At 46.0% G+C, this 27,766-nt stretch overlaps 1 protein-coding gene across 5 annotated transcripts in view; it reads right to left on the bottom strand.

The window, feature by feature from the left end:
• The window catches only part of MECOM (MDS1 and EVI1 complex locus), a gene marked incomplete at its 5' end in the record, with an annotated part of 343,663 nt that extends 339,983 nt beyond the window's left edge, over nucleotides 1-3,680 (bottom strand). For all 5 annotated transcript variants that reach the window (XM_082003571.1, XM_082003573.1, XM_082003572.1 and 2 more), the window contains one exon: nucleotides 3,644-3,680. In XM_082003571.1, coding sequence (XP_081859697.1) covers nucleotides 3,644-3,680 — 37 coding nt within the window. The remainder of the gene's footprint in view (nucleotides 1-3,643) is intronic.
• Nucleotides 3,681-27,766: the final 24,086 nt, after the last annotated feature.

Below are 27,766 nucleotides of genomic sequence, written 5' to 3'. Positions count from 1 at the left end.
GTAAACAGTTCCTTCCCCTTTGTAGAAACATTTCTTAAGTTTCTTGTACCCCGTGTAAACAGCGTTAATTAACAAGGGTTACATTTTTCATTTACAAGCAAGGCTGTATTAATAACGAGGTCGCCTTTCGGACCATCCTTTTCCTTTGTGTCCTTTCTCTGCCCTGCATTGCAGCCCACCGCTGTGGCCAGGGAGCAGCCGGCAAGCATCAGGGAGCTAGGCCATGGGCTCAGCCCCAGGCAGCATCGCCTGCTGCAGCACCACAAAGGTGGTCCCAAATTCAGTGGTGGCTGCTGGGGAGAGGGAGGGAAAGAGAGAGAAAGGGAGAAAGGGAGAAGAAGAATGAGGGAAAGGAACGGAGAGAGGAGGAAAAAGGAAGGAAGAAGAAAGGAAGGAAGGAAAAGAAAGGAGAGAAACAGAAAGAAAGAGAAAAGGGGAGAGGGAGGGAGGAGGAGAGAGAGAAAGAAAAAGAAAGAGAAAAAGAAACAGAAAGAGGGAAAAGGAAGGAAAAGAAAGAGCGTAAAAAGAAGTCAGAAAGAGGGAGCGAAAAGCCACATGCACGCTCTCCACCCTGAAAAGGGTTAATGAAGTGCCTGGTGAAAATGCGCCCGGCAGAGAACGGGATTGTCTCGCCCATCTCCGCAGCCTCCCGCGCCCGCACCCGCCGCGCAGAAGCCACCCGGGGTCAGCGCCGGGCCGAGCCCAGACCAGCCGGGCCGAGCCCAGCCGGGCCGGGCCCGGTGCCGGGGCGGTGGCGAGTGCCCCGGGCGGGCGGCCGGGCGCGCGCCGGCGGGGCCCGCGCGGGGCCGTCACGGGGCGCCGCGGCGAGGCGGGCGCGCCGAGGCAGCGGCCATGGCAAAGCGGCGGCACGAAAACAGCCCCGCGGCCGCGGCCGGGAGCTGGGGCCCGGCAAACACCACCCTGCTCGAAAACGAGCTCCCGGACGGAGCCTTAAACAGGCAAATAAAGTTGCCAGCTCTGTTTTTCAATCAATCCTTGCAAGTGCTAGACCGAGGCAAATTACAGGCGCAGGAAAACCTGCTGAAACTTAGGAAAGTGTTATTTTACTATCTCAGATGGTTGGAGGGATCTGGATCTACCTTGGCTGCGCTAAATTGCCTGTAAAAAAGTGGTGATAAAGTGTAAAAGTAACAAGTGCCGCCTGATCCACGTGCGTTCCCCTAATCCGACCCCCTCCCGCCTCTTTACGAGGCCGCTGGGCGTCTGGGGGCTGCCCCGGGCCGCCGGCGGGGCCGGGGCGGGGGTCATCCGGGGATACAGTTTCACCAGGCGGGCACAAACCCACCCGCGTGGAAAAGCAGCTGCCCCCGGGGCCGGGAGGGGGCTGTCCCGGCGCTGCGCGGAGCGCGGCTGCCCGCGCAGGTGCAGCGCGGCTGCCCGCACCGCTCCTTCCCGAACGCGCGGCAAGGGGAAAGACTTCAGCGTGATTTTCCCTTATTTTTATTAGGCTAGGCATTAAAAAAAAAAAAATCACTAGCTATCCCCAGCGTGGCTCTTTTTGTTTCTTCTGATTTTTTTTTGCTTTTACTTTTTTGGGGAGGTCAAAGCCGCAAAATTATTTTTTAGCAATTTTACACTGAGGTCAAGCAAATGCGCACTTCGGGTATTCTCCCTTAATTAAGAGGAAAAAGCTTTCCTGGCTATTACCGACGGTCACACAGTCGGGGCGATTTTTATTTCACGCACAAAGCAGTAAAAGTTTAATAATAAAATAAGCGCGCTTGATCCCGACCTGCACCGTTTTCCACGTAAGACGGTAAAGGCTACAAAATATTTTCTATTCCCAACCAAGGCAGAAAGAAGTGAAAAGCTAAAAACTTTTCCTCTCGAACGACTAAATTACCGGGGTCGCCTCCAACCCTCCTTCCACTTGCCATGAAACTGAGACGGTCTTCGGGGAGGGGGAAGAAACAGCTTTTCGAAACACACACACACAAATAAAAAAAGAGAAAAATAATCCCAGCTTTTTCAATAATATTTCCTTTATGAGAGGATTGTAACCAAAGGATTATTTAACGCAACTCATCTGTCGGGGGGGGGGAAGTTCTGCTGCTGCTGCTGTAGCGAAAGCCAAGAGTAACCCAGAGCAGAAACTTTGCAGATCCGTCTGGTCGGCTCTCGCCCGCGGAGCAGAAGCAGCCCGGCATCGCTGCGCAGCGAGAAAAGCAAGGGAAAGGCAAGGAAACATGACGGATTTGGTCGGGGACGTGAGATATTTTTTTTTTTCCATAATTAGCTCCAAAGTAGGGATGGCAACCTGGAGATTTAACAACATATTTGTTTTCAAATTGCGGGGGCTGGATTATCCACTTGAAAATCACCTAATCAAATGCAGGTTGCTGCTGTTATTGTTAAGGTTCACAGAAAAGCTGATGATGATCCGCAGAGATCTCTCGCTTCCCCTTTTCCACGCTCCTCTATTTTTTTCCCCTTCCACAAATAAAGAGTAAATAAGCATCTGCTTTTTACGTCACGCGACTTATGCAACATTTCAACTGACTTTTTTTTTTCCTCCCCGCCTGCCCTTTTTTTTTTTCACTCGGGAATATGAGTTGCCATCGCCACGGATATCAAATGAAACTTGCCCAAATGTGTCAGAGAAAATAAAGACATCAGCTGCTTTTAAAATAGGACGCGAAATCTGGCGAAGTTTTGCTGTTGATTCCCTCGGGTTTTTTTTTTTTTCTTTTAATAAAAAAAAAAAGCCCCGATACCGCAGCAGTTAAAAGCAAGGATCCCTGTCATAAAGGAGAAACAGATGAGGTGAGCGTAAGGCAAATAATTAAATAAATCGGGATTTGCGTGTGGACGGCCGAGCCCCCGCCTCGCGGCACAGAGACCTTCGGGCGGCCAAACTGTGTAAAACTGCTGGAAAAGCGCCTGAAATTTCAGCGTTGACATCAACTTCTCGCGGGTGACTCCAGCGGGCCCCGCTGCTCTCACCCGCGCGGGGCATCCCGGCTACGCGGGGCGGCTCCCGCGTCCCCACCCGCGCTCCACCGTGCGGCCCCACGCGCGGCCCCGCTCCCACGCGCGATGTGGTTTGATGTGACCCGCTGACAGTGGGTTTGATTGGAGAGGGGGAGTTGGCAGAAGCCAAAGAAGAAGAAGAGGGGGGGTGTCCCCAGTAGCTCCGCACCGGCTACCTGCGCCCGGGGCTCGCCGCCTCCCCCCGCAGAGCTGCCCCTCCATGCACACGCACACACCCCCACGCACACACACCCCCCCACGCACACTCACCCACGCCCCCCCCCCCCCGCGGCCCCCAGCCCCGCCGACAGCCGACAGCGCCCACTATAGGGCCCGGAGCCTTCCGCATCCCCTTCCTCGACTCCCCCACCCCACTCCAGCCCCGGCAGCGGCGGTAACTTCCAGCGCCCGCCGCCCAACTTTCCCTCAACTCCTTCCCGCCGCCCCCCAGCCAGCTCCCCGCCAGGCCGAGCCGAGCCGAGCCCAGCCTAGCCGAGCCGAGCCGAGCCGAGCCCATCCCAGCCCAGTCCAGCCGAGCGCGGGAAGGGGGGGACGCTGCAGGTTGCCTGCGAGCTCGGCGCCGCACCAGACGTCTATGCAACATGGCAGAGAGGGAGGGTGAAAAGCCAAGAGAAAGGGGTATTGCACCTACTTGCGGCCAGCTTCCTCGCCCTGCCTTTGGATCGCATGCTGCCCGTCCCGCGGCCGATGCTGGCGTGGGCTTGGGGTGGGGGGGGCTTTTTTTATTTTTTTTCCTCCCGGAGCTTTTCCTCCTTTTTCGCTCCCCCTCTCCCTCTCTCCTCGCCCTCTCCCGCACACACACACACTCTCCCTTTCTCTCGATCCCGGCTCGCTATCTCTCCAGCATTGTCAGTTTGGACACCTTCGCACATGCGCACGGGCGACTCCCCCCCGCTCCTCAACAGTTCAGCGCCGCCAAAAAAAAAAAGTTTGCAGCGATCCATCACCGCCGGTGGGGACCCTGACAGCGGCACCGGCCCCTGCCCCGGCACCGGCCCCGGGCCGGGCAGCCGCCGCTGGGCTGCGCGGCCACGGAGCCGGCGGGAGGGGTACGGCGGGGGGAAATCCGCGCTCCCGCTGGGGCAGTGGCTTGGGGGGGGAGAAATTACAGCAGTTTTCTGCCCTTTTTTTTTATTATTTTATGGGATATTAACGCTGATCTGGCGTCTTTGCAACATTTAACTGGTTTATTCTCACCCAGCCGCAATTATCGTAGATTTCCACGTATATATAGACAGAAAGATATGATTAATTATATCTTTTATTATGTATGCGTACCACTAAATCCTACACTTTCCCAGCGCACACAGTGTCTTTCCCCACCTTGAACTCTGCTCAGCCACCACCAGTTGGGCAGGAAAAAAAAAAAAAAAGCTCTTTTAAAACAGTAACACCGACGGCTCTAATCCGTTTTAATTACAGGGTTTGCCAATCAAAGAGGGAGCGCGCAGAAATTGGGAACTCCTTTAGGGGATGGCTGTGTCCGAAGTATGAATCAATTCAAACTACATATAGATTTTCCTCTGGTACAACCTCCTTGCATTAAACAGTTTTGTTCAATACCTTCCATGCGCTATTTATGTTCCCATTAATATCTGTTGCAAATCCTGCCAGACACCATAAAAGAAAATTACAATCTTGCAGACTCGGGGCTGCGCCAGTACATACACGCTGCTCAACTTTTTGTTTTAATAAAATCTTCAGCATCGCCCCTTCCCCCTTCAACCCCCCCAACCACACCCCCGCCTGACGGTGCTGCGGATCGGGGCCGCCCGCGGAGTCTCCACGCCAGACCGCCCCCCTCCACCCAGCACCCCACCGGTGACAAGCCCCCAGTGGGGCGGGGGCACCGCGTATCCCACGCCGCTCCCCCCAAACTCCCGGTGGACAGGCGCAAGCGCTTGAACCCTCTCTGCGGAGCCGTCGTTGTATTTTTAATTTACAAATGGGATTTTATTATTTTTATTACTATTATTTTTGTTCCCCAGGGTCACGCAGCTGCTCCGTGCCCACCCCCCCGCCCCCTCGCAGCCGGGCAGGGCTGCACCCAACGCCCCCCGCGCAGGGGGCACCGGGCTCGGCCTCCTCCGGCCGCAACCCCCTCGAGGTGCCCAGCCCGGGCTGCCGGAGAGCGGCCCCCCGGCTGAGCGGGAGGTGCGCGGGAGATACGCGGGGCCGGGGCTGCCCTCGGCGGACGGGCACTGCCCGAGCCAAACCTCGCTCGCGAGGCAGCGCCTCTCCGTGCGGGGCTGCACCGGGGCGGCCCCAAACCGCCCCCCCGCCCCGCCCTGCGCCGCCGCTTCCCGCAGGAGAACCCAAAACGCGCGGGGACTTTGCAAAATTCCCCCCGCGCCTCCCGTCACCCCCCCCACCCCGGTTAAAGCGGAGACCCCGGCGCAGCCGCCGGCCGGGCCAGCGCTGCGCGTGTCCCGCCCCCGCCGGGGGACCCCGCTCCCACCCGGAGCCGAATGGAGCACGCGTGGGAGCCCACAGATGCGTGTTCTCCGGGCGGGCAGTCCCGACCCCCGCCGCGCCAGCCGCCGTCACTTGCCCGCCGCCCCGGGGAGCCCCGGGAGCTCGGCAGGTGCCTCGGCCCCCGCCCGGGGGGGCACCGGGCCGGCGCCCGCCACCGCCCCGCCGGGCTCGCCCCCCCCCCGACAGGCCCGGGGCACCCCCCCGCTAAATCCGTTTCGTTCATGCGGGGAGGCTCCTCCGCGCCGGGTGCGAAGCGGCTGGCTGCGGGCTCGTTTTCAGCAGGTCCACGGCCAGAAATATTTAAATTTGAGGAGTTGGAGGGGGGTGTTTGATTTTTTTGTTTGTTTGTTTTTGGTTTTGTGAGGGTTTTTTTGGATGGAGGGGTGGAATTAAATTTATTTCTAATACAGGCTGGAGACCAAAAGCACCCCCTGACACACAGGTTTCAGTGCGTTCCCCGTAACAGGAAATTTTCTCTTCCTTACATTATAATTGAACAAGCCCCGCAGCCGACTTCGAGAAAAGTTGGAATTCTTCATCGAGGTATTTGTCGTGCCATTGTCTTTGTGCAGTGAACTTTACATCGTGTTATTCAACCTCAATCTATATTCTCCTAGCTACCAGTAAGATTAATTTAATCATTGTAATGCAATTATTAATACTGTTTACCCAACGCTTGATTTCAAGTTTGCTGTTAAGAAATTAAGCTTCTTGCTGGGTGACCGAAAAGCAATGCAGGGATTTCCAGTCACACGTTGAAATGAAACAGTCCTCTTTATTTAGTCTCAGAACTCCAGCTTTTCAGCCACGGGCTCAATTAGCCAAAATGGAAACAATTTTCATTCATTGCAATAACTCACTGTTCTGCTGATCACTTTCAAAATATACACTTTATTATTATATGCTGACCTCGGTGCCGCGAAGTGGCAAGGCTAGAAAGAGGCAGAGGGATCCTTCCAGCCCCCTTGGGCTGTAATTATTAGAAATTAATTGGGTTCAGGACCCTGGGTAGCATGGGTAAATTAATAGCTTGTCTGGTTGTTTAAATCCGAATTCGCAGCCCGCAGGAGAGCAAGGGAGGGAGGCTCTCCCTCCCCAAACCCGCCCCGGGAGAGCGCGGCGAGGGCTGGGGCAGCGCGGACCCGCCGGCTGATTTTCCTCCTTCTTTTCACCAACGCATTGTTTTCGGGGAGCTATTTAAGGGTTAAAAATCAAAAATCAAGATCCTGTATACTTGGAGCTGTCGTGCGGGAGTAAAAGTGAAAAGGGAGCCTTAGGCAAAAGGAAATTACTGCAAGCCCGCGTGACCTTTCCAAGAGGTAATCAATCAAGTGATCAACAGGGATATTTATCATTGCTAGATGGGGCTACTTTACAAATGCACAGAAGGAGGGGGCGCGGGGGGAACGCGCGCACACACACACACACACACACACACACACAAAAGTTTGGATAAGCCCGATAAGTTTGAAGACAAATACTGGAGACTTTAATCACTGGGAAGATTACACATTTTCTTTTTTTCTGAGCTCTCAGAAGGAAAGGAAGGGAGAAAACCGCTCCAAAGTTTCCCAGTAGAAAATGCCTCCTGTGCTAGGTGGTCACATGGAAGCTGTCCGCTTTGCTTTGCAGTCCTGGGAAAGGCTGGGAACGACAGATGTGATTTTAAAAAAAAAAAAAAAAGCACCAAATACAAGGGAAAATAATAGAGAGAGATTGAGGCTTTGATAATCGGGCTCGGTGTTTGTTTTTATGTAACGTGTTTTTATTTGCTGCCTCGAAACTGGGAGGCTGCGGAGCCCAGTCCTGCCTGCCTCTGGTCCCCGAAACGGTTAACTCCGGAAAAAACCCAAAACAAAACAAACACACACACACACCCCCCATGCCCCCTACTATATGAAATCAGCGATCTGGTTCAATTAAACTTGCTCTCCCTAGCATAAAGCATCCACCACAATACAGGCAATGAAAACCAACAATAAAAGCCCATGCATTTTCTGCACAGTTTCCTTCTCCCCTGTAAAACATGCCGTCGTGTAAGCACCAGGCATTTAATTTTGCTTCCTATAACTTACCGGATTTCTTAACAAACTTACTATGACACTTTTTTTGTTCTCTTTTTTTTCTTTTTTCCCTCTTTTGCGTGCTTCACGCACACGCCTACACAAAGCCTCTCTATTCGCGCCCGGTGTCTTTAAACGACTTTGGGGCGGGGGGAAAGGCCGGCGCCCCCGCCGCCCCCCGGTAGAGTTACCCGACCCGTCTTCGAGGAGAAATTCGCGGCTAACAACTGCGCGCCCGCGGAGCCCGCTCGCTGCGCGCAGGAACAGCAGCGCTGCCCCGTGGAGCTGCGGTCTTGCCGCCGCCGGGGCTGGGACTCGGCCCGCGCCCCTGCGCGCCCCTCTGCGCTCCCCTCTGCGCACCCCTGCGCCGCGCTGCGCGGCACCCCGCGGTCTGCGGCGCCCCCTGGCGGCAGCGGCGCGGCACTGCAGGGTGAGGGCATCCGCCGTTCCGGGTGAGCGCACGGGTGAACACCCCACGCCGACAACTGAAGAAAATAAGCCGAAAGAGGGTTTTAATACCAGGAAGCCACGCAAAACACTCCTCTTGGAGATATTTCCCCATGCAAACGGCATCGGGTGCCAGCTGCGAAGCAGCGCCCGCTCCTGCCCACAGGGAGGACTTAGATTTCCACCACATTGAGACTGAAAGAAAAACAGAGAAAAACTAACAGGCTAGAGGCCAGATAAAAGGTCAGAGTGGACGTAAAAGGGAACATCAGAGAACCGAGTCCGATTTTCTGCGGCGGCGCGTATTTCCCAGGTCACGTTGCACTGGCCCCTTCGTCTCAGCATTCCTCCATCCCTCACCTGAAACGGAGGGAAGCTGCACCAAGCCCAACAGCTGGAGGTCTCTGTTTTAAATTGCCACAGTAGGCCTGGCTTGCCTCTGCCCCCAGTCCCACGAGAACGTGGCAATCCAGCATCACCCCCAAGCATGCAACAGGACTCTCCTATTAACTCACCTCAAGCAAAAAACTCATTTACCAATTTACCAAGGAGAGGTGCAACAAATATCCTCAACCCAAGCTCTTTTCCAAGACTTAAAGCACTTTCTGGCCAAAAAAGTCATATCCTGATATCCTCAAGAGGTTACCCCCTCTCTGTCTTGCTCTTAAAGGAGCATCAGTGGAGAAGTAATTGGAAAAATTAAAGGGGAGGAGGGGAAAGTAATTACAGCCACTAGAGAAAAACAAACATGTTCCGAATGTAGACAAAACATTGAGCAGAGGGGAATTAATAGTACTACAAATCAAAAGGGAAAAATGTCAGCAGAGATCAGCAGAAAGTGAACATCCTATTAGAAGCGAAAATAGAAATAATCAAAATCACGGAGAAACACAGAAAGGGAAAGGAATTTGGAGAGCAACCTGAAATAAAAGTAAAGGAATGAAGTAAATTTTGCTGGGTACTCAGCAATAGTTAAAGCTGATGTATGAAGGTTTAAAAGAGCTGAAGCCCCACCAGGCAGGTGGGTCAGCAGGTGAGAGAAAACGTCAGCTGATTAGATGCAGGAGTTTTGTGAGTTATAGCAACTGGGCCAGGTTGGCTCCCATTACACAACGTGAACTAGGCAAGGCTAGAAAATCCCTGCAGAAGATGTAAAGGTTTTTTCTGGTATCTCTCATGACATCCTCCTTCCTCCCTGGCTTCCCAGAGGGAAGGAGCTGGGGATGGTGATGTCTGGGCTTTGAGGACCTGCTGTCCCCTTTGGGCAGCACAATGAAGATAGTGCAGCGAGTACTGCTCAGCTCTAATGGGTCCATAAAACACTCCTGTGAAGCACATTTTCTTTTGCCGAAGCCGCCTTCTGAAATAGGCCTGTGCAATGCCATGAAGGCTGGGGAAGCTTTGGTTATTAAGCTGTTTAAAGAAGATAATGTGACAAAATACAAGGGGGAAAATTGTAATGGGGTGATGGCAGAAAGGCTGCCAGCTAGTAGTGTTGAAATAAATGAAATTTTGAAGTAAAAAATGAAATCATCTGTTTGTGTCGCGCGAGCAGGATCATGACCAAGGACTGTCATCTCACATATGTGGAGCTTTGCTTTGTCTGCTTTCGTTCGCAATGTTACTACCAGGCAAGGAGTGGGCTGCTTTCTGCTTGCCTTTAAAGGAACCACAAAGACAGGTTAACACATCAGCCTTCATGAAATCCGCAAACCCATTTTTCCCTTTAAAGCATAAGGAACACATTCATATTTCACTCCCATTTCTCTCCAGTACAAAAGCACAGGGTCGGAATTAATGAGTAAAGTATTTGTGTGACGTTTTATATTGTATTGGCATTTATATAGTGCTTTTCGCAGGCTTCATGTCAAAACTCTTTACAGGGCAATAAATCATATACCTTTGCTGATGAAATTGTATGTAGGCAATTGGGCACCTATCCTGCCCTCAGCAATGTCCCACGTGTGAGACACGGGGAAGTGTGATGAAACCTGCAGAAGTGGGTCTGAAAAAAATGGATGTAGGTCAAACCTTCCCCCCTTAATATCCTGCAACATGTTAAAAAGTCTTTAGAGCCCACTTGAACAGCCACAGGAAAGACCTAACCTTAACATGACAAAGCTTCTATTACAGTCTGAATTACTCAACATGCAAATTGAATTGTGGGTCTTACACTTAACTCCAGGGTTTTTTTGCCTCTGAATTTAAATACGATGTCCATTTACATGGAAAATAAGGATTTTTCAACTGAGTTAATTTCTAAAAATAGTGTTCAATCACAAGACCGAACCCAAGTACCAAATTTTGGATCCCAGGCTTTCCGTTAGCGTTCACAAATATCTCTCCTGACATGAAGTCTGCAATGTGACAATGCGTCTCTGCCCCGCCAGCATTTGCTTTCTTATTTGCAGTTTTTCAGATGACAAAAAGTAATGAAGTTCTGAGAACTGTGTGCCCGATTACACTGACTCTCTTATATGTTTATCTGCATTCCTGCCATGTTTGCAAAGCCACTTTTGGGTAGGAAAAAATGGAAAGTCATTTAAAGTGTTTTTGGGGAGAGATGGCTGGGGTTGGTAAGCAGGAGCCAGAGTTCTGCTCCAGTGTCCGTCTGGGGGAATCACGGCACTTTGCCCAGTTAAGAGCTTTTTGGGCTCCGTGGGTGTCAAAGGAAGCTTTGCAGAGTGTCTCTCCTGGCAGACCGTACCCCCCTACCACTTAAATGCAATCACCCTGAGATTGCACAAAGGCAATGACTGAGAAGCAAATGGAAAATCTTTGCAGTAGCTCAACACCATTTTAAAACCACTTTTCCACCTCCCCTATCTGTAACACATGAAAACTGATAACATTCTGCGCATACTGGCTGATAGTTCAAATGCATTAGAAACCAACTTTGTTATGATTTATTAGCCGGAAGAGTTGTTCGAATAATTTCTAAGTGTGAAAGAATACAAAAAAAAATTGTTCTCTATCAAACAGACATTTAGATTACTTAATCTAAAATCAAAGTAACTCAGAAGTAAAACAAAAGTAAACAGGTGAAAACACATCACCAGTTTCTATTAACTGCCATGGGCTATGTTAGAAGTGGAGGGTTCTTGCATCTTTTCAGGGGTGATTAATGTCTTGCGAGATCTGAGCATTAGCTGTGCAGATGCCCTGCCGTGTAACAAACTAGTGCTGCCTTTGCTTTCCTCTGAGTATTGTATCACAAGCTCTTAACTCACAAGAGCTCAAATTCACACACTGTTGTTGCTCTATGATGGCAGCGTAGCACAATTTTATCTCCTGTTCCTGTCTCAGAATACAACATTTAGTAGTTTAAAGAACTATCTGTAAATAATACACATGCATAGACTTCACTGAGATGGATGACAATGATAATTAAAACGGTCTTTTCAGTGTGAGACACTATCAGCATCAATAGTTAAAGCAGAATTTTAAGAGTAACCAACACATTAGAGCCTGTAAATTCTATTCTTTCTGGCAGTAATACATTCAAAGATTAAATTAGACTAAATGTTTGTTACAACAAACGGATTTATGTTAGCATTCAGGATTATGCTCCCAGTCAATGTTTATTATGCTTTTGGTCATATTTATTCTAAAGGTCTCATTTTCCTACTTCCATAATTTTTTGATCAGTTTTGTTTAAACTGGAAGCCTTTTACTTTTCACTTTAAAAATTACTGTTCTTCTTAAAACTTCTAGCAGGTTATGGTATCTGGAATGAGTGCTAAGAAAAAGGAAACAAGCTAAAATAAATTACTATCTAATCTAACACATCTGACTATTTCTAAAGTACCTATTGTGGTATCACAGTACTGCAGCCCTGATAGCACGTGATCTTTGATCTTTAATTGAACCTCTGATAACATTTTTAATTAAACATCTTATTTGATGCTTGCTGTAGCTAGGATGCAAATAGCATCACATAAAGAACAAAAGTTATGAGAGCAGGGAACTGAACATCATGGCTAGTTATGGCACGTTTATTGTACCAAAACAAAAAAAACCATCCTCCAGTCCCTGCTGAATAAAAATGGTCAGGTTCAAAGTTCAAAGACTGAGTAAAAACTACGTAGAAATGAAAAATTATTTCAATCTGTTGAAAATAAAATTGAAATAAAACAGTTTGCCAGAAGCGAATTTGAGGTACTCACAAAATAATTCAGAAAAGCTCTGATTTTTTGGTTTCCTTTGCACTCCAGTGCCCAGGAAATACTCTGTTCTGTTGCAATCCTTCACCAGGAGTTTTGTTTAAGACTTCCACACTGGCTGAGATAAATCATGTTTGCTCTCTTTGAAAGGTGTTTTCAAAATACTTTTTGCATGGGACTCATTAGTATTAAAGCATAAATGTGCTGACAAACTTCATACGAGTATTCATAGTTGATGCGATAGCTATTTCTAAGAGACTGTAAGAAGGAAGATATCATTAGAGCACTGCTATTTCAATTTGTTGAGGCTCCTATGAAAGTGAATGTCGACCAACACATTATATCAATACAGGGCATATACAGACACCGCTTGCAGATGACAGAAGTCGAGTGTGTTCAATTCCTTCCACATCAGATAGGAATTACTCCCTTGTATGTTATATGCTGCTCCTTCTGCTGAGGACGTAAGTACAGATACCATTGCTCAGACCTTTCTGCTAGATATGGAACCCCAAAAGATTTCAATCACACTTAAACCCAACATATACTAAAACCCCATTGTTTAAGGTGAGACTCATCAAGCACATTATCATGATACTTTGACTACCAAAGTAGTCTTTTTCAAAATATCTTTGGAAAATTTTCTCATATATTCCCATTTGCTTTTCTATATTGTTTCTTTCATTCTGCACTCATCACCATAACATGAGCACACTCTAACGGCACACTAAACAGCTGTTCAACCATTTTTTCCCCAGCATCTTCCCAGAGGGAGATGCATATGCTGTGTAGTGATTTGTAGGATTTAAATTTTTCACTTTGATACAACCCCATGTAAAGATATCACCATGGGTTCTCTGACAGCTCTGCAGCCTAGAGGAGCAGCCTCTTGGTATCTGTTGTCTGGAAGAAGGCAGAGCACGAACAGTAATCATCACACACTTACCCATTGTCAAAATTCAGCCCTTTCCTTTCAATCACTACACAGATAATGACAAAAAAATTATAGCCACTCTGCATATACACATACACATCCATTCATGATGTGTGAAGGGATTTTGGAAATAAATCTTTTGACATTTCCATTTGGTTCTTTTACAATGTATCTGGCATTTCTAACTGTGGTAACTCAAAAAGCCCATGAAGGTGAAGAGCCAAGTCAGTCTGTGGCTTCGTTTAGATGGAGTGGCGGCGGCAACGCTGATGACTGTATCAGGTCCAGCAGAGCCCGCAGAGCATCGCCAGCCAGTCCCTAGAGATGCCGCAGCCCAGCGCCAGCTCAGAACCTCAGGAGACCTTCCCTGATAACACAGCAATGCTCTATCTGCACATCATGGTTGAGAAGGAGCAGCCAGTGTCTGCAGTAGGAGAATCTGGCTGAAGGATGAATGACAGAACCCTACAGAAAAGGCAGGAGAGTCTCATTTTTCTCCTTCCTCATGTTTCCTAAGGTAACTGTGGTTTAGCCTTTTGGTTTTCATTTTTCAGGAAAGTCCTTAAGCCTAGTTCACAGCAGTCTTTATGGCTGAGAGCTCATTCATCAAGAGCAAAATCTCAGATGCAAACGCAGCTTATGACGGAGTGCTGAGGTGCAAAGTTGAAAGAGAAGAAAAATAATTTTTCCCGTCCTAGAAATCATTTCAAAATTTCAGAAGCACTCCCAATTGCAATGAGATGAACTTAGAAGTGGTATTTGTTTGTTGTTTGGGGTTTTTTGGTTTGTTTTTACAAAAGCACAGGAAAAGATCACTCTAACAACATCATAACCTAGAATTAGGTCTCTCCAGGAATGTGAAGACTTTGGGGGTTAAGTCCTTCTTCTCAGACAGGCAGATACGGGTTAGAGTACATTACCTCTAGATCCTAGCCTGAAAACAAACTTTTTATTACAGAAGTTTCACTGAAACTGGCATGTTCCCACAAAACATTTCAGTGGTGAGAAATAAAAGAGTTCCCGAGCGTAAAGTACTGCCAAAAAATTCCTGATTGTTTCTAGCCGGTGAGCAAGCAAATGTGTTATTTTGCCATCAGTGGCAAAGGATCTCTGTCCCAGTGGTGCTGTAAGGTCATGCCTCAGCTTAACCCTAGCAACGTGTTTGTGCATCCACACTGCTAGGTACCTAAAATAACGTTGGGTCATTTTCAAATGCATTTGAGCAGTTTGTATTGTAATTGCTTGTATGAAAGCAATGAGCATAGTTAAAGAACACAGACAGGAAGCTACTGTGACCTCTTTTCTGTTCTTTTACAGCAATCTCTATTCTCTGCATATACACATACACACCCATTCATGATGTGTGAAGAGATTTTGGAAATAAATCTTTCACAAATATTTACTCTTCAAACCTATATGCTTTTAAAGGAGAGGTAGGATCCAGCTTTCAACTGTGGCACCTAGCGTTTGCCTCTTGTTCACATGTTGGGAAAGGCCAAAAGAGAGAGGCGCTTACGCTGCCTGAAATTGAGTGCAAGGTGATTAACTCCCTGATATGTCAAAACTCAAAGTCTTTCTGGAGAAGAAATCCTGAAAAGGAGCTGGCTAACACAGCACAACTGCAATCTGATGTAAGGTTTAGTGGATACCAAAGCAAAGGACAATTTGAGTCCCCCTATCAGCTGAGCTTGTTTTAAGCTGGTGCTGCTGGATATTTTGGAGAGGGTACACCAAACTTAAAGTAGCGGCTGTTTCAGAAGTCAGGGTGCTGAGTCAGCACTTCTAGAGACCACTCTTGCCTTTATCACTTGTAAATACTGGATGTGGTTATCATTTCATATTACTATATCCCCACACTAATCCTTACTATACTCAACCCATAATAATAGCAATGCTTTGCAGTTATAATGCATTAGTCAGCCCACGCTAACTAATTCCGTCTTTTTCCAAATTCCTTTGCTATCCCCCAAACAAGCAACACAACACCTGTTATCATCCCTGATGAAACAAGTAATACCGTAAAGGAAAAGCATCTCTATGTTATAGAAAAAAGAACACATCCATTGGCTGCTCTCAAAGAAAATCCAGCTGAGCAAAAGAAATCTTGTTTTGTCTCTGAAGAAGACCTTGTGTGCTCAAAAAAACTTGAAAAAAATTGAACATTTCATATAATTTTTAATTAATTCTGTCTAAACACACAGCAGTCTGAGAAGCCATAGTGTTACATATATATATAACCTCCTTATGTTTCACTATTTACATTGTGTTATTCTCTGGCTATTTCCCAACCTTATTCATTCACCCTAGAGATCAATTTATGCACCAAAATAAAGTATGATCTTATCTTTGCACTGTACAGAAAACCAAAGCAAAATTTCTCATGGGAGGCAGGGGTTAAGACACTGGACTGGGTGTCAGAGAAGTGGTGTTCTATTCTTGGCTTTACCACTCACTTGCTGTGGGAGCTTGTAGAGCAAGATATAGAGCAGGAATGGAGACTCTAGCCAATAAATTCCTCCTCTGTAACTTTTGCTCTTTCATTATGCATGCGAGTGAGTTTTTCCAGCGTTCAAGCATACATCTGAAAGCTGGGGAAATACAACTCAACCAAAATACAGAACCAGCAGAGAAAGAAAATGAGTGGAAAACACCAATTACAAAGTTTTCGTGGGCGCCTCTGAAGTACTGAAACAGAATCTCTACTCACACAGCGAAGACAGAGGACCAAACTCAGCCCCGGTTTCAGTAGGCATGCCTCCAACTATTGCACTGGACCTGCACGAGGGCTGACTTTGGCCTGCTGTACTACTACTCCTTGATCCATTTTCTGCTTCAGGCAAGTTTTCTGAGACAGCAAACAATAAAGACTCAGGCCAGCAGGGAGAGGTTTTGTTTTGTTTTTAAAAAAGTAGGAACCTACGCTTTGGTTTTTAAATAAGCAATCTGACTTTTAAAAAGTAAAAATAGAATTTATTAAGGCAACTTTGATTCAAAAGCCATAGCTAAGACTATAACCAGATCTGGAGTAACTAACAAACTGCTTAAATTAAGAATGACAAACTCTCAGTTAACTCCTACTGGAAGCAGTATTTCCATGCCCTTCAGTAGGAACAGACAGGACAGTACTTCTTGCTTTAGGTAATGGTTGTGATCTAATGCACAAAGTTGTGACTTTTCTTGTCAGTTTGGGAGAGCTGAAATAAAAATAAGCATGAAAGTCCTCATTTAGGCATGGCTGGGGCTAGGCTCTTGTACCGCCATGACAGCTAATGATTGAAGAGATAGATTTTTGCTAGATTACGGTGTTCCGTGTGTAAAATACATTGTCAGGAAACTGGTTTATCCAGGCCTTATTCATTTTTAATCATTTTACCACCTACTCAGGGAATCTGCACCACGTTCTGCTTTGAGCCATGTTCTAAATGTTTGGTGCAGACTCAACTCATTTGCTGACAGCTTTACAGCCAGGTCTTGGACCCTTTAGGCTCACAGAAACAGAACACTAATCTAGTTGTAGAATATTGTTCAATACTAACTTTTTTCTAAATTTTCTATATGATATATGGGAATAGCACATACTTTGCGTTAAAATTTTAAGTCTCATATGAAATCAGACTGACTAACAACCTCACAAAAGCAGCTGCTGTACAGTGTCAGTTCTCCAGCACAGGTAATCCTCGTTCGACTATAAAACAAAATACACTATTTTGGCCAAGACTGAAAAAAAATTCTTATTCTGACAACCCCTCAAAAAGCTAAGTTTTCAGAAACTTTTAGTCTGAAAGTCAGGCCCACCAGGGCTCCTTTAAGGTGACCAAATATATATCAAGTCACAAGTGATTTACTAGAAATGTTAGCAGTGAACATTGGTCTCCTTACATACAAAGTGTTTGTTCCTTCCTCCTTTTTTCATGTCAAATCTCTAATATTTTTTATTTTTCAGGGCCTGTAACAAACTGTCCCAGCCAGTTGCTCAGAAAGGAAAACTAGCTGCTTGATATATAAGAACAATCCTTCCAATTTCACACTTTCTAAAATTTTCTGTATTTTAATTGCTGAAATATTAGGCAACTGCAGTCTTTAATCTCTAAGTGCAACACACACTTGATATATAACAATTATTTCTTAATAAAATATAATTATAAAAAATTTAAGGCACTCTCAGAGAATGTGCAACTGAATCTGTTAATATACCTGAGGGATTATTTCCACACTTATGTATATTAGGCATTATATAAAACACAGGATTTCTTGGGACATTATCAACAAAAGAGAAATTTTTTTTAAACCTGCTTTTTACTGATTGCATTATCAAATTCAATTTTATTAGCTTGAACCTTCTGGGAAGGATATGATTTTAATAACGCATAAAAGGTTTGCCTACTAGTTGGCTGTTGGCTTTTACTTGATACTTAATGTAATCTGTAATTACTATAGCAGCTCCTATGTTGGCTAGTGGTTAAGGTCACTGGAAAGCTATACTATGTTGTACTCGGTGTACAAGAACCTCCTTCTGGTGATTGATGGCTACACCCTATGGAAATGGTTTAATTTTGTCCTTGAAACATGCCTTTAAGGAACGCTGTCGATGTGTATTCTTCCTTGTCAAGCAGTATATGGTCCTTAGGAATCTGTGGACAGCTCAAGATCTGTCTTTCTACCAATGAGCGTTCAATAACATCTCCTTTGGACTTCAAATTTGGTTCCCAAGTCTTCAACCAATGAGGTTACATACCTCTTATTTATTAGAAAGGGCTCATTTAAAAGGCACATTTTACGTTGCAAGCAGTAAGATGGACAACACTTGAAGGCCTCACTATACTTTAAAAAAAAAAGTGTTGCAGGACTTGGCTTCAAGAAGGTAGACTTTCACCTTTTTAAGTATTGTTCCTTCTTGCAATAATTCTTCTTTAAACTGTATTCCTGAACCATCTGAAACACTTGGCCAGAGCTCACAGTTGAGAAACACACTTAAAACATGATTTGAACTGGCTTATATTACAAGACTAAAGTGTATTTTGGAGTTTAACATTACTGTGCTGTAGCCAAGCCCTGTGACACAGCAGGCTTGCAAGCCAGCAAGTCACCTGTGGCCTCATGTGTCATCTGCTTCAGGGGTTCTACTGAGATAAACTTGAAAATAGAAGCAAAATGCTGGAAATATTCCAGGACTGCAGTATCGCTGAGCTTATTAAACTTGGGACTTTATACACACAAGATTTACATGAAATAGATCAACAACTAAAACAATGGTCAATATTAGTCACGGAATCAGCAATTTAACTATTCATCCACAGGTGTTTATGATCCTCGCTGGATGTAAACCAACTTTTTGTCCTGGTGATACGAGTTTACTACATAAAAAATGTCATTCCCGAGGGAAAAATCAGTATGGAATGTCCTCTGATTGGAGAATGAAAAATCAGCTTGGTAGAAAAATGCATGATTTTGAAAAGCTGATTAATGGGTAATTTTTTTCTGTACTGCATAACAATTGCTGTACTTGATAATATCACCTTTAGATTCTATATGTTTATTTCAGGCAAATTGTTCACTCAAAGGTTCTTGTGCTTCTCCTTTACTCCCTCAAAGGTTCTCCTGAAAATCAGGAGCAGTAGTCCACTTGACATTTACCAGGATTTGCCATCCATATGGATAGTTTCAAATTCATGGTTGCTGCTCTCTCTGAAAGCAATTAGAACACTGATTTATAAGCCATAGGAGTAGAAATTTGGAAAATACTTCATTAGTAATATTTTGGTATTAAAAACACCAGTAATCATTATCTTCACCTCTAATAAAACAAAACAAAAGAAAAGGCTCCCTGAGGTGGGTTTTAAAGATTTTTTTCAGTATGGAACTTCATGTTTTAGCTAGTTGGTTACCTATTTTCTCAGTAAAACTCATTAATTTCATGTTCACTAAACAACCCACGGTTCTGTGGCGATGTGTCTCCACTTCTAGCCAAGAGTGACTATGTTTTTTCTGTATCTCACATCTCACATTGATGTGGGTTCTTCTCAGGACCAGACACATTTAAACTATAGACAAGAGTCAAGAGGATTTTTTTATAATATCAATTCAGATTATCTCTTATTGCAAGTTTAAACCTGCTGCAAGACCAATACAGATGGAAACCAAACATATTGTCCTTCATGTCTCATGAAAGAATAGGGAGCTTTTAAACACTGCTCTCTGTACCTACTAAATGACTAGCACGTACAGAGCAATAAACCTCTGCCTTTGAACGAGTCTTGTGGTTGTCTCCACTGAAAATTAATTGTGTTGTACTCATCAGCTGTGTTTCATCATTCTTGTCAAGAAAAAGTCCCCGAACAAACGCAAGAAACTGAGTAACAAAGCACCTCATATTTCCATATCCTGCGTGGCCAAGTCTGTGGATTTACTACTTTTTTGCTATAAATAAAAACAATCTAAAATCAACATTAATTCAGAAAAAAACTGCTATTCTCACATCAGTGAGAACCCCTGTTACCTGCTAAGGCCACTACTGTAATCCCCGATAATTTCTTGGGAGCAGATTCAAAGGACTACAGCATGCAACTTCAATAAAAAAAAATCCAGACAGAATAAATAGAGAACATGAAAACAGTGATTTTCTGGCACTCTGTTTGAAAAGAAGAGTTAAATTAATACATTAAATGATCCTATCAGCTCTGACTTGTCTGAATTATTAATTGAACACCTTCTTGGAAACATGTAGATAAAGATGTGTACCTTAGAGAATACGAGATAAGAGTGAAAGGAAAGGGAGAGAAATTAGCAGTTTTGGCAGCTCACTCCCTTAATTGTCAAGCTAAGGTTGTTCAAAGCTGCCTGGAGGACCATAATATGAAATGGTAATGAAAGTGCAGGCTGATGATGCAGAAGATAAAAACTTCAGGATTATACTTCAACATACTTATCTTTAGACACAGAAGAGGCTGTAAAGCCAGCTGAACGATAAAAAGCTGTTCTAAAACAAGACAAATGTATACTCCATGTGTTATAAGCAGTTCAAGCTGCTTCCTGTGATGAAAAACATGGACTGTACGGTAGACATACTACAGCTAAGTACAATAGATCCCATGATACAGTTGTTTAAAGGAATATTAAAGTGATGAAAGAAGTGATGGAATCCTGCTCTTTAGGAGGCTCTGAGACTGAACCAGAGAGGAGGTTTAAGCATGCAGACCTGGTGAGTTTTCCTGATCCTGAAAGTTTGCGACCTAGAAGACAGTTTTATGCACGAAGAGCCTGGCCTCTCAGGAAACAATACAGCTCTATGGCTTTATTGCCCCGGGCAAAAGGAGAAGAGGATAGCACTGTTTAGCACTTCTCATCCATAGCCTCACAAGGAGGTCACTGTCATTATCACCATGTTATAGATGAAATATCTAAGCAGCTCAGAAAGGTGCATCTGGAGCCAGTAGCAGGCTTGGGACCAAAGCCCCTTTGTCACTTCATTTCAGGCCTTTTCTATCCTTTCTGCCTTATTTTGTCCCCTGCAGAGCACAGTGAAATGCCCGACTGTACAATTCAGATAATAGCAATACAGTAATAAGAAACATTATTAAAATACTAATTGCAGCACTAAAATGTTTTCTATGAAATTATCATAGCTGCCAATATCCCATCATTAATGTACAACAGTCTGATTATCTTTTCAACAAAAAAAGAGAAATGCTAGCCTTTAAACTCGTTATCGTTGCAAAACAGAATGCTATGATAATGCATGAGAACTTGGGTTTGCAGCTGTAAAATCCCCAAAAGTCTTATGAGTCGGTTGTAACTTTCTTATAGACGATTACCTTCCTCACTCACATAACTCCCACATTTTCTTTTGGGAAGCAAAGTATATATTTCACAAAAGAAAACAGAAAATTTATTTAAATAAATGAGAAATGTGGAAAGCAATTTATCCTACAACATATTGCTCTATACTAGAAAGGCTAACATTTGCCTATCTAGTTTCAAATTATACAATGCATTTTTAGAGGCAAAAGTAAAATGGAAGATCTGCAAATGCTGACCTCTGAAACTGTTTTCAGTGAGGTCAAGGTATCAAACTAATTTGTCAAGGTGAATCCTGAAGTTTATAGACAGGAAATAAATTTTTTTAGTTTGTGTAAAGATATGTTTTAATTAGTTTCTCATCCAAATATAAACTGAAAATTACTACCGTTTTGAGCAAACTTGAAAAGGAAAAAAAATGTACTGTTAACCAGCATTTCTTAATCACTTGATTTTATCTAGAATGTTCATTGAAAAATGCATTTTTAAATACGTTTTTACATAGGGACGACAATTCATTGCAGTACCTTCCTGTGAAGCTTTAATAGCATCTTTCAAAATTTTTGCTTTGAACTGGATTCTATTAAAAAATTATTTAAATTACAAAGGTTTCTATTTAATGGCAGTTTACCTGTACTTGAAAAAAGAAAATGTTTTTACAAATAGTTTCACTTAAATTCCTACCCAGGAATGATCCTACTTGCACATGAAATTCTGTAGTGCACTGAGATCTACTCCGATGTTTTACAAATGAATGGCTATTGCCATCTACCGTTTGAAAAAAATATGATCAACAGCAAGAGCACATCCAACAGAACTCATCACACAGCTAAGATGCAGAAAACAAAGACTTCACCAGCCATAGGGGAGCAGCTTACCCTACTGAAGTCTTTGAAATACAGTGCACAACTGGACAAAGAGAGGTAGAAAAAAGTCTTTTCTATGCCTAAACCATTTTCATTTTTAGGTCTGATATAACTGGGAACTATACATGAATCCAAACATTGACAACTGTTCTTTTTGTACATATTTGAGGGTCAGACTCCCCCAATGACTGCAGATAGAACTAAATACACACAAATTAAAAGATTAACTAATAAAGCTTAATTTTGAGATACTGTTAGGCCCAAGTTACAATCATGCCTCTGCAAACTGAAAATAGTAAGTGCAGAAGGTAAAAGCCATCCCCCAAGTCTCTGTGCAAGGGCCGTGCAATACAGAGCTCTTGCTTGAAGACAGACCTGATCTGACCCATCAAGCAGGTCAAAGTCACAGAGCACAGGACCAAGACCCAGAGCTGTTCTCCGAGGCTCTTGTGTCAGGGGTTTAGCATTGCCTGGGGGTGTTTTTTCCAAACTTCTTTTGGATAAAACAAGTTCCATGCTTGGGTGTGTTAAACAATACAGAGAACTGGGCAAAGAAAAGCACTGAAAGTTATTATATGCTTAAACCATCTTTAGTCCTTATATTTAGCATTTACAAAGTTTTGATTGCAAGACTTCACTTTACCATTGTTTCTTCCATTCCCTTTGCTGATAAACATCCTTAGATATGGCATCCAACCACATTTTGAAAGTACCCCTTGTTGAGGCAATCTACAAACAGAATTAGGGTAGGGTTCTATTAATGTTTGCCAGACCTGTCGGAGGTTAAACAACCTTTGAATTAAACCATTCTTTACTCTTTGATAATTATTATTTCTCCTTAAGACACTTTTTGTTGTCTCATAAGCAAGGTCAACTTGAACTGTTTTGTTAGACTCAATATCATAGTTCAACGTTAACTCTACTTGCACTGCTCTTACAAAGCCTGCATGCACCGTCACCTCTGTGAAAAACTTCTGGAAATATTTAGCAGGATTTTCAGTAAGTTAAAAAACTCCAGGTTTTCTGTTTGTCATTTCAAGTATACAGCAAATCGTGCTTTAAGCTTATGCACAAAGTCATACCAACTTGTCAATCTATGATAATTTACTTAAGTTTGTCTATCTTTGCATATAAAACCTCTCAAACTGATTTAAATCTTCCTTGTTTTGGTTTGTTGTGCACTGGCACATCACATACAACCCAACCAATCATGACTGATTGTAAATTAATGCAAGAAAGCTAAAATATAAACTGGAAACTTCTTAATGAAACCAATATAAGATAAAATACTGCTGTTTTCATATACAGCAAGTTCTTCAGAGAGTGGAAAAGAGTTCTTGTTGATATCGGGAGGGGTAATGGTGCTGAGAGGTGACTGAAGGCAGAGTCCATGGCAGAGCCAGGAGTGGAACACAGCTCAGGACCCCTGCATGCCGCACAATGCCACGGGCAGAACACATCACAGCTGAGATCTTGTCCATAGAAACGTGCATCTGAAAATGTGGTAATGAGGGAGGTATGCTCATCCCCCCCAAGTCCCCAGACCTCTCAGTTCTCCAAACACCCTCAGAAAAGGGCTATTTGCACAAGCACTGTAACATTACACCTCCTACTGTCCCATCAATCCTATGGGATCTCCTAAGGGATTTCATCCACATTGTGCTGATTTTTTTCTAGGCTCTCCACAGAAAGGGAGCAATTTCCCACAGGGACAGAAAACTCTAGGGTGCTTAGAAGTAGCGCACTAGGAAGATGACCACAGAAAAGGAGGCAACGCCACACACATCTTAGCAGAATACAGTGAGGCCATTTCATACTGCCAGGGTAATTGACAGTGCTTTATCACCTTTGGCCAAAGTGCTTTCCATGTACCCAACCTGATACAACAGATGTCCTATGGCTGATCTCAAACAGTGAAAACGTCCACCCTAAGCAGATGTGAGCAAGACATCCTTCAATGTTCATCGTCTAAGTGTTTGTTAGAGAACCTCCTGATGACTTGGTGTTAATTTCTGAGCATCCACCTCTCAATAACAAGTCAGCCAGGATGTACAATCCTAATTAATTCCCAAACCATCTGAATGGCAGCACAGGGTAGGAACCAATAAAGAGCTTTCATAATTTTATTGAGCACAAGTGCTCCTCTTCTACCAAGTCATCACGTCTCTCTGTACCCCTTTGTGCCACAGCTAGCATTGATGATAAACTCTGTGCACACAAGCTTCAAAAAAACTATTAGGTTCTTAAAAACAAACAAACAAATTAACAAGAGCACTTACGCTCTGCAGGGAAAAAAATCCACTTAATGCCAGGTGACTCAAGCATGGCACTGAGGTGGACCTTCTTTCCCGAGATGCTGGCTCTCTTGGGTAACTACTACTCACTGCCAGTTGAGTTCTGCTTGGAAGAGAGCCATCAGATAATGATTTCTCTGACACACCGAGGCAACTGCCACTTGCAAATGGTTTTAAACTCTTCAGGGGAAAAATTGCTGAGAGCTTCTGTTTTGATTCCTAAAAAGCCCCAGCAGCACCTTTTTGGGAATTTCAAAGGGGCTGGGAAGGCGGCTGCAGGCTGTTCAGAAACAGTGGCAAGCTGTAGCAACAACAGCTACAGTTGCTTGTAGTCGCCACAACAATACTATATTGCACAAAGTTTTCCTTGCTATCGTAAATAAATAGCGACAAAAGTAGAGCAAGTTTTCAGTTTCTAAATGTTCTTTCTCTGACATGAGTCTGCAGAGCATACACTTTTTCATGCGTACAGAATCTTGGCAGTTTAAGCGTTTCTCCACTTCCAGAAGTGACAGCAGAAAAAAAAATCATTGTAAATGCCCCAAAAGCAGATACATGTAGGAAAAAAGGCTCAGGGAAATGATATACTTGTAAGACAAGGAGAACTTCATTTGAAAAAATAAGGTACTGAGCACATGAAATGTCTTGCTTTGCGTGTTTAGTTGCAAGTCAGAAACGAAGTATTTGATGCCAAGTGAAAGCTGTTGCTCAGAAACAAGATAAAGCAATGAAAACACATGAGTTACTTTGAAACAGGAAAGAGCATTACCAGTGGCAGAGCCAGCAATAGTTTTAGCCAGATTGGGTTGATTAAGTGACATTCAGATTCCACTACCAGAAAGGACCTATACATCTTCAAGTGTGTGATGTTGGACCCTTCCATTTCCACTTATTCTGACAACAGACGGTTTCCTTCAAACAGAATTAATAAAAAAAATTAAGTTGCCGAGTTCACTCCCACCCTCTGAGCAAAGAAAAAAAAGAAAAGGCCACAAGATGGCACCGGTCAAACGCTCAGGAAATTATTGAAGGGTTGGTGAAGTGTGAGCATTGAGTCATGCCCAAGCCCAGTTTCTAGGGCCATGTCTGTTCCCCACTGAGGCAGGGCAGTGGTGCACGCATGGCTTCCATTGCAGGTGGCACAGGCGTCTGCCTGCATTTCTGGTAAATTCTCTAGAAGTGGTTGATACTGGCTACAGAAGCATGGAAAAGGTTTGGCCTATGGTAAGAACACCCAGCAGAGGCAGCTGAACAGCCTGGTTCCATGATGGTGAGCAGCACAGGATGGGCCCTCTGGTTTGGCATGCAACACGTAGGTTTGCTGCATGGCAGGGCCAAAGCCTCCGTGCAAAGGGGAACAGCTGAGGACAAGCCCCGACATTTTCCCCCTCACAATCCATCTTCCACACCTCAGCAAATTATTTGTTGCCAGCTCGCCGTACTCAGAGGCTTGCATGCTTTTGCAAATTCACCTCTGTGCTTCTAAACTCGGTGAGTAAAGTTCAACATTTCTTAAACTCAATGAGTGAAATTCAACGTTTCCGAGTTTCCATCACCGCAGGGCTCCCCAGATAAGATCACACCGGCGGCGGTGAGCCCAGCCCTCCCACTGCCCGTCCTCTGGGGAGGGGGGGCACACAAAAACAAATCTCGGCGGGGACTGACGGTCGGGGGCCTCCGGTCGCCCCGCTTTGCCCCCGGGCTCTCCCATCCCCGGCTGGCCCAGCAGAGCGGAGCAGACCCCGGTGGGCCCAGCGGCCGGGGCCGCCTGGACCCCGACCCCCGCCCGCCTCAGCGGGGCCGGGCCGCCTCAGGGCGCGGGGGGTGGGGGAGTGGAGAAGAGGCGGCCCCAACGGTCGGGCGCGAGGGGAAAGGGGTCGCGCCTTGTCCCCCGCCGGCGGGAGGCGCGCGGCCATGGGGAGCCGCTGCGCGTGTCGGAGCGGCGCCGGCCGCGCGCCCCACGGCTGAGGGAAGCGCGGCGGTTGGCCCGGCGGCGCCGCTCCCGTTTTGCTCTGCTGTGGTCCCTTAGTGCAGGGGCTCGCCCCTCCGCTCCCGGCCGCCGCCGAGGCTGACAGAGGCGAGCTCTTCGCGGCGGCAGTGGCGGGGGCCGGCCGACCGCGGCCTCCGGGCGGTGCGGCGGCGGGAGCATCCGCGGCGAGCCCCTGGCCGCCGGGGCGGGACAGGGACCCCAGGGCGGGCCGGGGTGAGGACCCCTCTCGCTGACGTTTTTTTTTGACGGCGGACCCCCTTCCCCCCCTACCGCCGCTCCCTCCCTCCCGCCCCCCGGGCTACTCCCCTCGTCCGCTGAAAGTCAGCGAGTAAAACAGCGGACGGGCGCGGGGAGCGCGGCAGCAGCCATTAGGGTTAGTCACACCAGGGCATCCCCACCTGCCACGCGACGTGGGGGCGCCCCCGCGGGGCTTCTTAAAGCCTCCGCGGCCACGCCCGCCGCGTCTCCATTGGGCGAGGGAGCACCCTCCTCCGCTACCATTGGCTGCGGTGGGGAGAGGGGGCGGGAGGGAGAGAGTGGCGGGAGTTTGGAACGCTGGGGCCATTCGTCCCCCGGCCGCACCACGTGCTCCCGGGCGCGCGCCTGGCTGTGCCCTCTCCGCCCCGCGCCCTTCCCTGGGGCCGGGGGCTGCGGCCTGGGCCTGGGACTGGGACAAGGCTTGGACCTAGGCCTGAATCCGGGACCCGGAGCCGGGCCTGGGGCTTGGAGGCGGGATTTGGAGGCTGGTGCCAGGGGTTTAGGGCTGAGACCTGGGGCCTGGACTTTGGGCTGGGGCCCGCATCCAGACCCTGCCCGACTCAGTTGAGGAACCCACCTAGGTGAGGAACTAGGCCCAGAAACTCCCCCGCGTGCCCCGAAGCAGGGCTGTGCCAGCCCCCTGTGCTGTGTTGGAAGAGGGCATTTACCTCTTCTATGATCTCTGTTTGTGCAGGGTGTATTCCCCCGTGTGGTACCTGCTCTCCCTGGAGCACAGGCTTTGGATGCCAGCTGTCTCACCTCTGCTGTGTCATGTTCCTCAGAATGATTTCTGTGTGTTTGCTTTGCGACCCTGAGATTTCCATGGAAGAGCAAAGTGTTTCAAGGCTTCACGGTTTTGCAGGTACAATGGAATTTGAAGCAATAGCGTAGAGCTCTCAGTCCTTCTGATTTTAGTTGTGCATATACTGTACAGCATTGTTCTGGTAAAGAACCTCTTTAAAAACATATTTTACCCTATTCAGAAAGATGTGTTCTTGGACCAAGAAGGAAGTAACTGTGCCAGGCGTTATGATTTTTATTGGACTTTCAAAAGGCACACTGCGGACACAGACACACCTCCCAGATAGTAGCTTCCAGGTAGCTGTAATCTCAGGTTCTGTTCCATGAAGTGTTAAGAAAAATCTGTTATAAACTCACATGTATTTTAGAAACATTTTCTGTGCATCATGGTAGGTTCAACCTCCCTGTACTCGCTCACAGTAATCCACATCAGCTGGAAGGCACTCGGAGAAGTGAGGAGCCTTCTGTCCAAACTGAAAACTTCCTATTAGGAGGAGCACTGACTTTCACCTTGACACCACCTGGGACCATATAGACTATCTTCTCATTTAAGCATTCAGCTTAATTCCAGGGAAGAGGCTGAAACCACCAGAAAGGACTGGAATAGGAGTAAGTCAGTAGAAGTAAGTTGGAGTTACGCCAACATCATCATGATGATTCATTCATGAT

This window comes from Phaethon aethereus (assembly GCF_964289735.1).
Source record: "Phaethon aethereus genome assembly, chromosome: 9".
Lineage (NCBI taxonomy): Eukaryota > Metazoa > Chordata > Aves > Phaethontiformes > Phaethontidae > Phaethon > Phaethon aethereus.
The sequence above is the reverse complement of the archived record's forward strand: the minus strand, read 5'-3'. Positions and strand labels throughout refer to the sequence as shown.